The sequence below is a fragment of the Mchenga conophoros genome, linkage group LG20 (genome assembly GCF_057382185.1).
Source record: "Mchenga conophoros isolate Kocher_MC1m ecotype Shallow Benthic linkage group LG20, M_conophoros_male_GT1.1, whole genome shotgun sequence".
Classification (NCBI taxonomy): domain Eukaryota; kingdom Metazoa; phylum Chordata; class Actinopteri; order Cichliformes; family Cichlidae; genus Mchenga; species Mchenga conophoros.
This window is the reverse complement of record NC_140545.1, coordinates 33,489,299-33,501,328: the sequence shown is the minus strand read 5'-3', so window position 1 is coordinate 33,501,328 and position 12,030 is coordinate 33,489,299. Positions and strand designations below refer to the sequence as shown.

General features: G+C 45.1%; 2 protein-coding genes across 2 annotated transcripts in view; both read right to left on the bottom strand.

The window, feature by feature from the left end:
• The window catches only part of fgd1 (FYVE, RhoGEF and PH domain containing 1), a 43,874-nt gene extending 38,546 nt beyond the window's left edge, over positions 1-5,328 (bottom strand). Inside the window, exon 1 of the mRNA XM_085259236.1 lies at positions 4,128-5,328. Coding sequence (XP_085115362.1) covers positions 4,128-4,272 — 145 coding nt within the window. The 5' untranslated portion in view covers positions 4,273-5,328. The remainder of the gene's footprint in view (positions 1-4,127) is intronic.
• A 1,420-nt stretch (positions 5,329-6,748) lies between these two features.
• LOC146551244 (uncharacterized) lies at positions 6,749-11,695 on the bottom strand. Its single transcript, XM_085259961.1, has 10 exons — positions 11,407-11,695; positions 10,358-10,531; positions 10,120-10,277; positions 9,816-10,014; positions 9,620-9,716; positions 9,367-9,538; positions 9,044-9,096; positions 8,810-8,936; positions 7,274-7,464; positions 6,749-6,855 (listed from the first exon to the last, which is right to left on the bottom strand). The coding sequence occupies exons 1-10, from the start codon at positions 11,676-11,678 to the stop codon at positions 6,814-6,816; spliced, it is 1,485 nt and encodes a 494-aa protein (XP_085116087.1). The 5' UTR covers positions 11,679-11,695; the 3' UTR covers positions 6,749-6,813.
• Positions 11,696-12,030: the final 335 nt, after the last annotated feature.

Below are 12,030 nucleotides of genomic sequence, written 5' to 3'. Positions count from 1 at the left end.
TCTCAGGAGAGGCCCAGATTAAGGACTGGACCCCGTGTCCTCAGAGCGATACAGAAAACAGTTGACACGCCGAGCTGCTGTGGTTCTGTTCCCCTGATTCAATTATTCTACAAACAGCACCACATGACAGCTTTCAACCACTGAAGCTAAACGTGGAGGTGTCATGTGACCTGTCTGACCTCAGCTTCACCAGAGAGCGAGCGAGCGAGCGTCACGTTTAATTAGATTGAGTCTAATGTAATTAACTATGTCTCTCTGACCTTCAGCCACAAACCTCTGGAATCCCAAAGACCTGAGCACGAACCACATGCTGCTTTGGTCGGTTGTTCGTGGGCAAGTTTCATAAAGCAAACAATCAATAATACAATCAAATCAGCTCCCAGATAACGAGGCAGCAAAGCAAACACAGCCTGAGAGAGACCCCCTCTCTCTGGATACGGATCGCTTTGCATAGTGTGGCAACAGTTGTATTTTAACCCAAAACATGATATTTCTCTAACCTAACCACGTGGGTTTAATGCCTAACTAGAGCTGGGCGATATGAGATTTTTTCATATCACGATATGTTTTTTTCATTTCAGGCGATAACGATATATATCACGATATAAGCCAAATAACTATATTTGTAAGATTTAAATGTGCCGTTGCTCACAAGTAAAATGTGAAATAATCAGCAGCTTGTTTTTAAATATTTATTTCCCATAATAAGTTCAACAGGGTAGATGTACTTAAGGAACATGAGACTTTTTCAGATAAATAAAGGCAAATATTGCAAACTACACAAAAGACAGCCGCTAAAGCGTTTAAGTTTCAAAATAGAACAAATGAAACAGACTAAATTGTCAATTCCACTTAGAAACAAAATATTAATTCTAAAAATAAATCTTAGTTTGTTTTACAGAAGAACAGACAAAACTGACTAACTTTTGTCAGTATCAAATAAACTGAGAACTAAAAGGAAATTCTCAATCTCTCCTTGTTGTATAGCTGAGCTTTTCAAACAGTTTTAACAGTTACTTTAGTCTGACAAAAGCCGAATGACGAATTAGCGCTTCCAGTCAGAGACTGAGGCTACGTCCACACGTACACGGGTATTTTTGAAAACTGAGATTTTCCGTTTTCGTTTTAAAAAATAATCCCGTCCACACATAAAGGCAGAAATGAAGGAAAACGCTGCTATGAACATGCCAAAGCAGCAGGTGGCGCTAGATTCCTAACCGTGCAGAAATGTTGGCCAATCAGAAGTCTAGAAGCCTCGGTGGGAAAAAGTAAACAAAGCTGGGGCATAGAAGCAGAACCGAGTCGTATGTGTGGAGGGACAGTAACTGTGTGTATATGTAAGCATTTAAACACTGCAGAGAGTAGAATTAACAGTAACAGTATTGTAGAAATTCATTTCACCGAAACAATAACGTGGCGCACAGTGTGACGCATGCACCAGTTTATTGTATTTCCAGACTTGCTTTCGGCACAATTTACAGTGCACGCTACTCTGTTTTTTGTCAGACTTGAAATAGCCGAAATACCTTCACACTACGGAACTTCTATGGCTCTTCCCTTCGACAATCTCTCCGGCGTTGGAACCATCATCTGTTTTCTCTTCGGTCACGCTCGGTTGATTTTTCTAGTCGGCACACTCATTTCCTCCATTATGCGCTGGCTCCATTACCCGCTGGCTGCTTCCCAAACAAACACACGTGCGGCTTGGCACTTGTGCTGTATGTAACAAGTCACGCGACGTGACGCTGCGGCTGTGATTGGTTCGGCTCTGCGCTACTGAATTTGGATCGGCTGACCTTTTTTTTTTTTTTTTTTTTTTTTTTAAGAGAACAAGAGCGGCGAGGTCTATCGCGATAGCTTAATTTCTCTATCGAGTAAAAGTTATATCGCGATACATATCGTTATCGTTCTATCGCCCAGCTCTATGCCTAACCCAGAATATTGTTAATCAGCTCATATCAGACCAGATACATGAAGATTCGTATGCAGAAACAGATTCTGTTGCGAGACTGTCCGAAAAACTTCACATGGTGCATGACAAGGAAAACACAGATAAGTATAAAATAAAAATACTGAACTATAAATGTTGCACCAGCTGCAGGACAGTATAACTGCACAGAATATAAGCTAGTTCCTGGACGCCTCCCACATGGAGGCTGGGGCAGACCCAGGACATGCTGGAGAGATTATGTCTCTCTGCTGGTTTGGGAATAACTCTGTGTCCCACCGGATGAGCTGGAAGAGGTGGCAGGGGTGAAGGAAGTCTGGGCTTCCCCATTAGACTGCTGCCCGTACCCGGATAAATGGCAGAAAATAGATGGATGGATGGATGATCTACAACATATGATGGATATTTAATTGTGACGGCTTTCAGAGTGTGCTGCTTTATGTTTAAAAATAAAAGCAAACTGTCATACTTTTGCTGCTCAGAGATTAGAGCTTTTATGTTTCTGTTTGTTTAAACAGACGAGCAGAAAAATGAAAGTAGAGGCAGGACATGGAGCTGCAGAGACCAGCCGCAGCATCGCACCAATCACCACCATGACTGTAACTTTCACTGCGGGCAGCAGCGATGAAGGTTAAATAAACTCATCCTGCTTTCAGTGGCCATTCAGTGAGTCTCTACAGCCATGGCTCAAGTTTAAATGACAAAGAGACAAACACTCAGGCTTCTGACGGCAGACCTGTGTGATGTCACAGAGATGACATATACCTAATATGGTCATCTCAGGAGCAGAAGCCCCACCAAACACTAAGGACGCCGTGGTAATTTAGCGCTTTGTGAATCACCTTGTTGGTGCAAAAATATTATTTTGTGCCTCTCAGATGTGTTATCTTTGGGGTTTTTTTAATAAATGTAACTAAAGAAATGCAAACAAACTGTGTTCTTGTGACAGGCAGAGAAAAATATTTCAAAAATTTCCAGAATTTGGTGTAATGTGCTGGAGCCAGACCCTGAACTTCAACAGGTAACAAACTGATGAGGAGTCAGTCTGCAGAGTCCGTTTGTACCTGTTAATGTTTCTACAGGAGAATCACCATGGCGATCTCATCTAAGTTTCTTTGTGAAGGTTTTCATCTTTGCTTTGCGTTCATACCTAAATACTAAGAGGAAGCGCTTATGCGTGTCCTTATTAGGACACGTGACGGCAGCCAAAGGTTTATATTGTTAAGTGCTGATTATGACACAATTCAGGTCATTTTACGGAGAAACTGGAAAGTAATGTAACAAATTACTTTCCCCAGTGAGTAATTAAAGTACTGCATTACTTTTAAGAAAAGTAATAAGTAATGTATAATGGCTTGAGTAATGATCCCAACAATGCTGATGTGTAGACACATCACTGGTTCGTCCATTGAATTGGTGACTTTTTATGCTTGAATGAGTCACAGGTCAGTGTTAAGTGGTTCCACAAACAAACAGCCTCTGAAACTGGTCAGGTACAAGGATCCGACTGCAAATAACTGAGAAAGTCCAAAGGAAAAAGTTTTAAATACTTTCAGAAAGCCTGGAGAAGTACTGTTCAGAACCACGTTTTTTAAACTACAAGGAAGAAATTTTGGCTCACTGGAAGCAAAATGTGAAGAAATGAGGCCGACGCAAGACTTCTGCACAGCACTTTAAAAATTCCAGATATTTTATCTTCTCGGAACCAGCTGCTGACACCATCCCTATAAAAATGTGCAATTTCTGCTGAGTTAAAGGCACTTTTTGTAATTACCCTCTGCAGAATGCGTCAAATAAGATTAACCTCCAGGGGGCAGCATTTTACCAGATGTGTTTACAGATGTGTTGTTTTTTTCCCCCCTTCTATTCTTTTGACATTTCTTTTTACTTTTTCCTCCATTTCCTTAAGAGGCTTTGGCATTTCCCACGCTGCCACTTTAAACAATGTTTATGATGACTCACCTATAAAGGTTACGGTGAATCGCTGCACCATCTTGTGGTACAGTCTGGCATTACATGAAAGTACAGCCCAGCCCTAGTTTAACTTCAGCTCATTGCTCAATAACACAACATGCAGACAGAGCTGTGGTTAAATCTGGAAGCTTTCAAACATTTTAAAAACACATACATTCACAGTAAGTGCCTTTAAACAAATACACAAAAGCTGCAGTGCACTCACCTGTCCTGCAGGTGGCGCTGCGGCTGCCATGTGGTGGCGTGTTGAGGTGGTAGGAGAACCTCATGGTGCTGAACTGACTGGAGAAGGAGGGAGCAGGAGGAGCAGGGAGGCTGAGCAGAGTGCTGCGAGGTCGGTTCAGCTGCATGCCTGCACAGGTACGTCACTGCACACCTGTACGCAGGTCAGGGTTTATTCAGTTCATTCTCCACTCATGAGATTTTTCCTTCTCTTTTCTCTTTTTATTTTAAAATATGAGTGTTTGTTTTTGAATCAGTCACTTTCTGCTTGTTCAGAGTCAGTTTTGCTCTCAGAGAAATCCACACAGGCGCACTCGGCATCGGTTATCTGCTTCACTCTTTTCTCCATTCAGGAAAATGAACTTCAGCTGCGACTCTCTGGTGGTTCGCTCTCTGGCTGAAGCCATGTGGAGGTCAAAAATGTCTCACCCTCCTTCATCCTCCCCCTCTCGCTCCCATCTTTTCCTCTTTGTCACTCTTTCAGGAATCTAAACGTTACCAGTCTCCGTGCCTCCATCTCCACGTCACGTATCCGCAGAAACAATCAGAGGAATCCGGCTGATGTGGTTTTCAGATTAAAAACCTTCCCCGGGTGTGCCGACTGAGGGTTTCTGTCAGTCCAGCTCCTCCGAGATAAAGCTGAGGAACAACTTTTGAGGATCCAGAAACCTGAAATCAAACACGTCTGTAGGAGCTTTAGAGCAGAATGTGCAGACTCAGCTCTCCTCCTGCTCGAGTGCCTCCACTTTTTCTGATTTCTGCTCCTCCTGCTGCTTCGGTTTGACTCCCTCTGAAGACTTTTTGCTCTTTCTCTTCAGCGTCAGTTTGTCCAAACAGACAGACAGACAGACTGGCTGTCGGTTGGCCGTCTCTCGGCAGCTCCAGGCTTTTGTGTGAAAGTCTGATCTGAGCTGCAGACCGACACCACAACTCCTCCTCCTCCTCCTCTGTCCAGACATCTGATCCCAGAGCAGCTCCCCTCCTCCCTCTCTCCTCTCCCTGTGGTCTGGTTCTCATTTTCTCTGTTTTCTGAGGCTGAAATTTGAAGCAAAAGGAAAACTTTGGAGAAAAATTCCAGCAGGATATTTTAAATTTTTCCCCTTTACCAACACCAGAGTCTGAGCTCCACTTACTCTCCACCACTCATGACTCTGCTTTTTCTCTTTCTAACAGAAGCACAGATTCAAGTTTCAGGATGATGTGAGCAGCAGCTTTCAACCACCAGGGGGCTCCAACCCTTCATTCCACATGTCCCTGCTGCGCTCGGAGCCTCAGTCTGAGATCGTAACAAAGGTCACATTTCAGTGGTTTTAAGATCCGTCCACAGACGGGAGCAGACTCCCAACATGTCAAAACATTTTCTTCAGGCAGAGCAAAGATCTGCTGCCACCTGGTGGGACATGCTGACATATTTAAATATCCTGCTTATTATTTTGCTTGATCAGCTTTCCGCAGCATATGCTGCTCTGGCCTCTTTTCTCATGCTCCGTCTGAAAGCCTCTGTTTTAGCTCCCGTCACTTGAAAGGACTGAATCTGGTCTGTTTGGACTCTTAACTGGGAACTTGAAGCTTTAAGTGCTTTTTACCCATCATGCACACACATGGGTTTCATCATCAGTGTCGTGCATGTGGAGTCAAACCACTGACCATCTCCATGAAAATTGCCAGAAGAAGGTGGATCACCCTATGATGTCCATTCATTCTAAACTATGACCGGGTAATGTCAGGGGTTCTCTTGTGTGACCAACAGTAGCTGTTACTGTGTCTCTGTATGGATGCTGGTGCAGCGTGTGAATGACACACAGCCAGGACACACTGGAGAGATCATCTCTTGGCTGGTTTGGTAATGCTCGGTGTTGCCGAAAAGAATAGATATTCATCTACTACCAGATGAAAATTGCTTCCGATTCTGCCGGTTTACCATGTTGGCTAAGGTACTGCACTCCACACCAAGTGTTTTTTTACTGTTATGAGTGCAGTATCACAAAGCTGTGGATTTCCCTCTCATCTACCTTAGAGACTAGATGAGGAGCTCGTTCAGGAGAGGAAGAGTAGAGCTGCCAGCAGCCAGATGAGGTGGTTCGAGAATCCTCCGAGGCGCCACCCAGGTGAGGTATTCCAGACATGTCCTAATGGGGATGGGAGGGTGAGGTGTCTCTGTTGCGGACCCAGGACGCGCTGAGAGATTAGATCTCTCGGCTGCCTTGTGAACACCTCACTGTCCCCTCAGACGAGCTGGAGGAGACGGCTGGGAGGAGCGAGGTCTCGGCTCCTCAGCTTAGACTGTTGCTCCTGCAACTGTAGCCATACTTGACAGTTTGGATGCACTTAAGCACTCAGAGCGGTGAATACAAGTAACAAAGTATGTGATTTGGGACACAACATGTGAGTTTATCAAAACTCTGAAGTTCAACACAACCTTCGTACCAGAAACTACCTTTGCCAATTTTTTACATGCACTAAAACAAAAAACAACGTGTGTGCCGTAAACTCCAATCAGCTTCATCTCAGAAAACATTTCAAAAACAGACATTTTACATCTCATCACTTTGAGATGTTTTTTTGTTTTAAATCTAAAAACATTTTATTTAAATTTACGAAAACAGACAAAAACAAAAAAATAAGTAAAATTATGTTTCCAGTAGAAAAATGAGAACATAAATGATGAGTCAGTGAATGTCCGACCTTCTGCTCCTCAGGCTGTAACGAGGCTGAACATCAGGGTGGTGATGAAGAGGAGGACGGACAGGAGAAGAGACGCGAGAGCAGAGGTCAGCATCACAACAAGGAGGGAAATCATGTTTCTAATGTTTACATCACACAATATTCCTAAAATGTCCAAAAACAAAATGTTTTTCCAAAGAAAATGTATCCAAAAAATGAATAAGAATAGTCAAATCAGGCCCACAGAACGTGAACATAATATTCTGATAGTTGATGTCATGTTTAAGAGAAAATAAAACGCGACATAAACTCTGGTTTCTAATCGATCAGATTCACAGCTCGTCGATATTTCCCAGTCCGTGTTTGCCTCTGTGAGTTTCCGGGTTTACAGAATCAATATTTAGCTTTGAAGAATTTTGGTTGTTTAACCCTACAGATCAATACTCGATAATCAGCCCTCCCTACCTGTTTGTCCTCCACCAGGATGCTGTACACCAGCGGGGAGGAGGGGGGAGACCGAGGACGGCGAGAGGATGAGCGACGAGGACGCCTGCCTGGACTCTGACGCACTGAGGCGTTGTGGGAACCGTTCCTGAGGGTGGAGTCGGCTGATGAGGCGTTCTCGGTGCTGCTGAGGATGCTGTCGCTGCTCCAACCTGCAGCACAAAAAGACGTAGAAGAAGAAACCATGTGGACAGCTGTGCCACATCTGCATCTCGCTAATTAAACTCAAACTGTTTAAGTTTGAAGCTAATTGACTAAACTAACTCTTTAATTATAGATTATTGAGATGTCACAGCTGACATACGTAACACCAAAAGCAGTTACGATAAACTCAGCTTAAACTGACTCTAGGTTCACTTTCACACAGACTTCAATACAACTTTTGAGTTATTTCGCCCCCTGCTGGTCATCAAGAAGGATGGTTTTAGGCACATCCACACCCGCATCACTGTTTTAGACACAGAAGCTTCAACACCAAAGAGCCACAACAGCCACAGCGCAACTTCAAACAGCTAATAAATCGAGTAGTTTTGTTCTTGATATAAACAGAAGACAGAGTCAGTGGTGCAGAGATAACAACTTGCTCCTGAACACCTCCCAGGCAAAAGAGCTGATCATCGACTTCAGGATGAAATAAATCAATAATTGAGCCTTTAACAACGAGCAGGAACTCCGTGGAGAGGGTCACAGACTTCCAGTTTCTGGGAGTTTAGATCAAGGACGACCTGAGCTGGGCCAGAAACACCACAGAGCTGTTTAAGAAGGCATCGCAGAGACGCTACATCTTCCAGAGGCCGAGAGATTTAAAACATACTGTTCTGTGTGTGCTTTTCCCGTGGGACAGAAAAAGGGACATCATTGACACTGGACGTCCTCTCGCTACTCTGGAGGAACCTGCGTAGTTACTGCTGTCGGAAAAACACAAATTCAACATAATAACATGATAAAGGATCAATCTCACTGTTAGCATCAGACAGTGTTGAAGTGTCCTCATGAATGTGCTCTTTGCACTAAACGAGTTGTGTAATTTGGGAGAATGGAGAAAGATAGTTTGTCTCCTTTGTCTTTATCTCTTATATAGTTTAATATCATTTATACACCATTTTTATTATTGCTGCGAGTGATCATTGCGCTCCTGATTGCACTTAATTTCACTGTACACGTTACAGTGACACTAGAGTTATTTTATTCTTTTGTTGCATCAGTATTTGCAAACCAGAAGGATTGCAGAGGAGCTTAAATGGCACACTTTATGTGACGTCTGCCAGCTGGATGTGTATCAGCTGAGCCTGAACCAATGCTACAATGGCCAAGAACAAAGTCGGAACTTATTAACCATTTTCCTTCCTCTGTGAGTGTGCAGACTGCAAATCCAACTGCAATCAGATTCAGTCCTGACACAACACAGACAAAGACAACTTTCTCGCCCTTTGGCAGATGGATGGATGGATGGATGGATGGATGGATGGATGGATGGATGGATCAACAACTACTGACCGAAGTGCGAGAGGTTCGATGGGTCTGAGCCACCGGTGGTGGGATATATGTCCTCCCTGTCTTCCTCTTCTCTTCTTTCCTCCTTCCTCCTCAGCATCTCCTCTCTTCTTCTGCTCTCTGATCTCATCTGGAAAACACGACACAGCTGATCTGGAACCAGTGGAACGGACTCAGAGCGTAACCTCTCCTCTGCTAGCAGGCGTGTACACCTGAACTGTCTCCTGATGTTCTCACCTTCACAGGAAGCTGATCGTCCTCTGCCGTCCTCCGTCGCTCCCCTAAACTCTCTGCAGACAAAGTTTTCTCTTCAGTAAATTATCTGCGCCAATCAAACTCACTGGAATCTATGAAAACCTCCAACCAGTTGAAGGCATCCACTGTGACACCACCAACAGCTAATCGAGCACCACCATGTTGGCTTTTTTGGATCTCAACGTCCCGTTATGCATTCATAAAGAAATCACAGAAATAACCTGGGTGGCCTTCATAGTGCCTACTTCCATCTTTTGTATACAGTCTACAGTTTTCCCAAGTGTCTGCCTGCTGGCTGAACTCACCTGCATGCTGCAGCGCCTCCTGCAGGCTCCTCTGAGTCTCTCTGAGCTGCTGCAGCACCTGCAGACTCTGCTGCACCGGGTCCCTGTAGCGCACACACACCACCAGCAGAACACACACTCCAACACACACCATGAATCGCCTCAACGCACTCACGTACACAGTGAGCAGCTCCTGAACGCAGGAAAGAGTGATGAATGTGTGCATCATGTCAAAGGTTAAAGCATCAGGTGAAGCTCAGGTGAGCATACTGACCATGTGTTGGTGCTCAGGATTATCAGAGCTCAGCACAAACTGGTAGATCTTTCTCTCCAGGTAGAAATTCAAACATACTAAACTCAACAACACCAACCTAAACACACACACACACACACACACACACACACACACACTATCAGTTACACGTTAAAACCCAGCTCTGTGCAAAGGCGGGGAAGGGAGGTGGCGTTACCTGGCTCTGGAGGAGCGTGGGGTGGAGGTGATGAGGAAGGAGGTGCAGAGGGCAGCGGCGTTGTAGCAGCAGGAGCTCAGGCTGTGAGTCTCCATCAGAAGGAAACTCTGCAAAAAGGAAACTCTGTTGAAGAGTTCGGACAGCGCCACCTGCTGCTCCCTCGAGGTGCTGCTGAGCTCTGAGAACACTGACCGCAGACCTGAGCAGGGGAGAGGTGGAGAGAGGCGGAGGAAGTGAGTCTTTCAGGTGCTTGAAACATTTCGAAGAGGTGTCTGTGTGTCTCAGGCCATCAGTGTGCGTTTACCCCGTGTTGAGTCTCTGAGTGTGACTCTGAGCTCCTCGCCATTGGACAGGATCGCCTTCTGCGCCTGCAAGGCAGCACTCTGGGCCTCGATCAGGTCCTCAGCCATCAGCCTGGTGGACTGAAGCTGCTCGGCTACACCTGCCGAGCTCTCAGTCAGCCTGACACACACGCACACACATCTGTTACACACACACATGCACTTCCTCACCTCAGCATGATGTCATCTGTGCTTGCTCACCTGTAAATGGTGTTTTCTGCTTGGCGCTGCCAGGCCTCAGACTGCAGGAAGTGGCACATGGAGTGAGTGTGTGTGAAGAACTCTGTGTAGCTGTTAAACGCCACTGTGTCCATGCCAGCTGTACATCTGCTGACCTCTGACCCCTCAGGGCATGCTGGGAAATCCCTGCCTGAGCTGACAGATGGACAGACACAGGTTATGGTTAAACTGAAGTATCTGCGAGGCAGCCATGATGACAGCTGGTTTAAACCTGTAAGGAAAGGTGACTCGATGCCTCCTACATTACTTCCTTTACCAGAGGATACAATGGACTATCTTTTATCAGAGGAAAGGAGATGATGCCATCTGACAAACTGAAACTTTGAGTCCAAACTGATCATTCATGAAAGACTCATCACCTGTGAAGCACTTTGATGTCTGATGTTATAGAAGATCAAAATAAAGACAAGGGGGTATACTTTTTGAAGTGGTTGTGGCCTTTGGGGCACAGACGTCTCTGATTTCTTTATAAAAGGAAAAAGTTTACCTCTTAACATCTGCCAGGTCATTGGTAACACACCCACGGTTTGAGCAAACTGATGCCTCAGCTTTAAATGATAGTGGTGGTTGGGTTAGTCACTGAGGTGAGGTTTAGGTTTAGGCTTCCACCTTAAAACAATTTGAAGTAGCGAGTGAACCCAGGAACCCCAAACTAAAGATCCAAACATATCAAAGTACATATGTACTCCCCCTTTACAGAGAAATTTAGCCTGTTGGGAAGAAATAACAATTTAGGATATTTACAGATTTAGAATATTTAAAAGCGGTTCTGGGATTTCCCTCGTTTTTTTTTCTTCCAGCTGTACTGCAGCTCTTGAATCGGCCACATGATGGAAGTAAACGAATGCGAATAGGAGATACAAACCCAGAAAATAGCAGAGTGCTACAAACACCAGCTGCTTCTTTTAAATGCAATCTAATCAAAAATATGATTTTGATCGGGATTATTTAATAAAGGCTCGCAGTGCAGGACAGCAGCGCGAGGAAACACCTGTTTTTCCAGTTGTTACCTGCTCAGGTGACAGTGGGTGAACCGCAGCGCGATCAAGCTCTGGCTCTCCGACGTCAAGTCCCTGCAGCTCGCGTCCAGGTGCTCCAGAGCTCGCGCCCAACACTCTCCGTACCGGGACTGAGCCGCGAGGGTGCGCACGCGCCGCAGCTCCATCCTGCCGCGCTCAGAATCCGGAGCCGAGGAGGAAGAGGAGTGTCCGGGACCGGCGGAGAGTCCGAGCAGAACCGAACCACTCAGCAGCAGCAGCAGCATGTCAGCACGAGCTGCCATCCTCACCTGTCTGCAGGTCGACCATCAGCCAATAAGAGAGCGGGGTTTTTACCCGCATGGAGGTTAACGGGAGGTCACGAGATGTGAGTTTTCTGATCAGTTTACCTTTGATCCAAACAGACGAAGCCCTTTATTTATTTTGAGTACACTTTGTGAGAGTTTGTGTTGTTGGTACACAACTTATTTAAACTTTAACAATGAGACTCTTGTACTCTGAAACTCACCCACAACACCATCACGTCATCATGGGTTCGATTTTAGCCCTCAACCTGAAAGCATTGGACTTTTGTTATCACCCCTCTGGCCTGGTGGTGTGGACATCCAACTGCGTGAAGCAGAAATATTGTCCTTA

Excerpts from the sequence above, each read along its gene's own strand:
- LOC146551244 (XM_085259961.1), bottom strand. The coding sequence starts at position 11,678 with ATGGCAGCTCGTGCTGACATGCTGCTGCTGCTGCTGAGTGGTTCGGTT. Across the intron at positions 10,532-11,406 it reads ACCCACTGTCACCTGAGCAG|CTCAGGCAGGGATTTCCCAG; the intron begins GTAACAACTGGA and ends TCCATCTGTCAG. Across the intron at positions 6,856-7,273 it reads TCCTGGTGGAGGACAAACAG|CCTCGTTACAGCCTGAGGAG; the intron begins GTAGGGAGGGCT and ends CCTGATGTTCAG.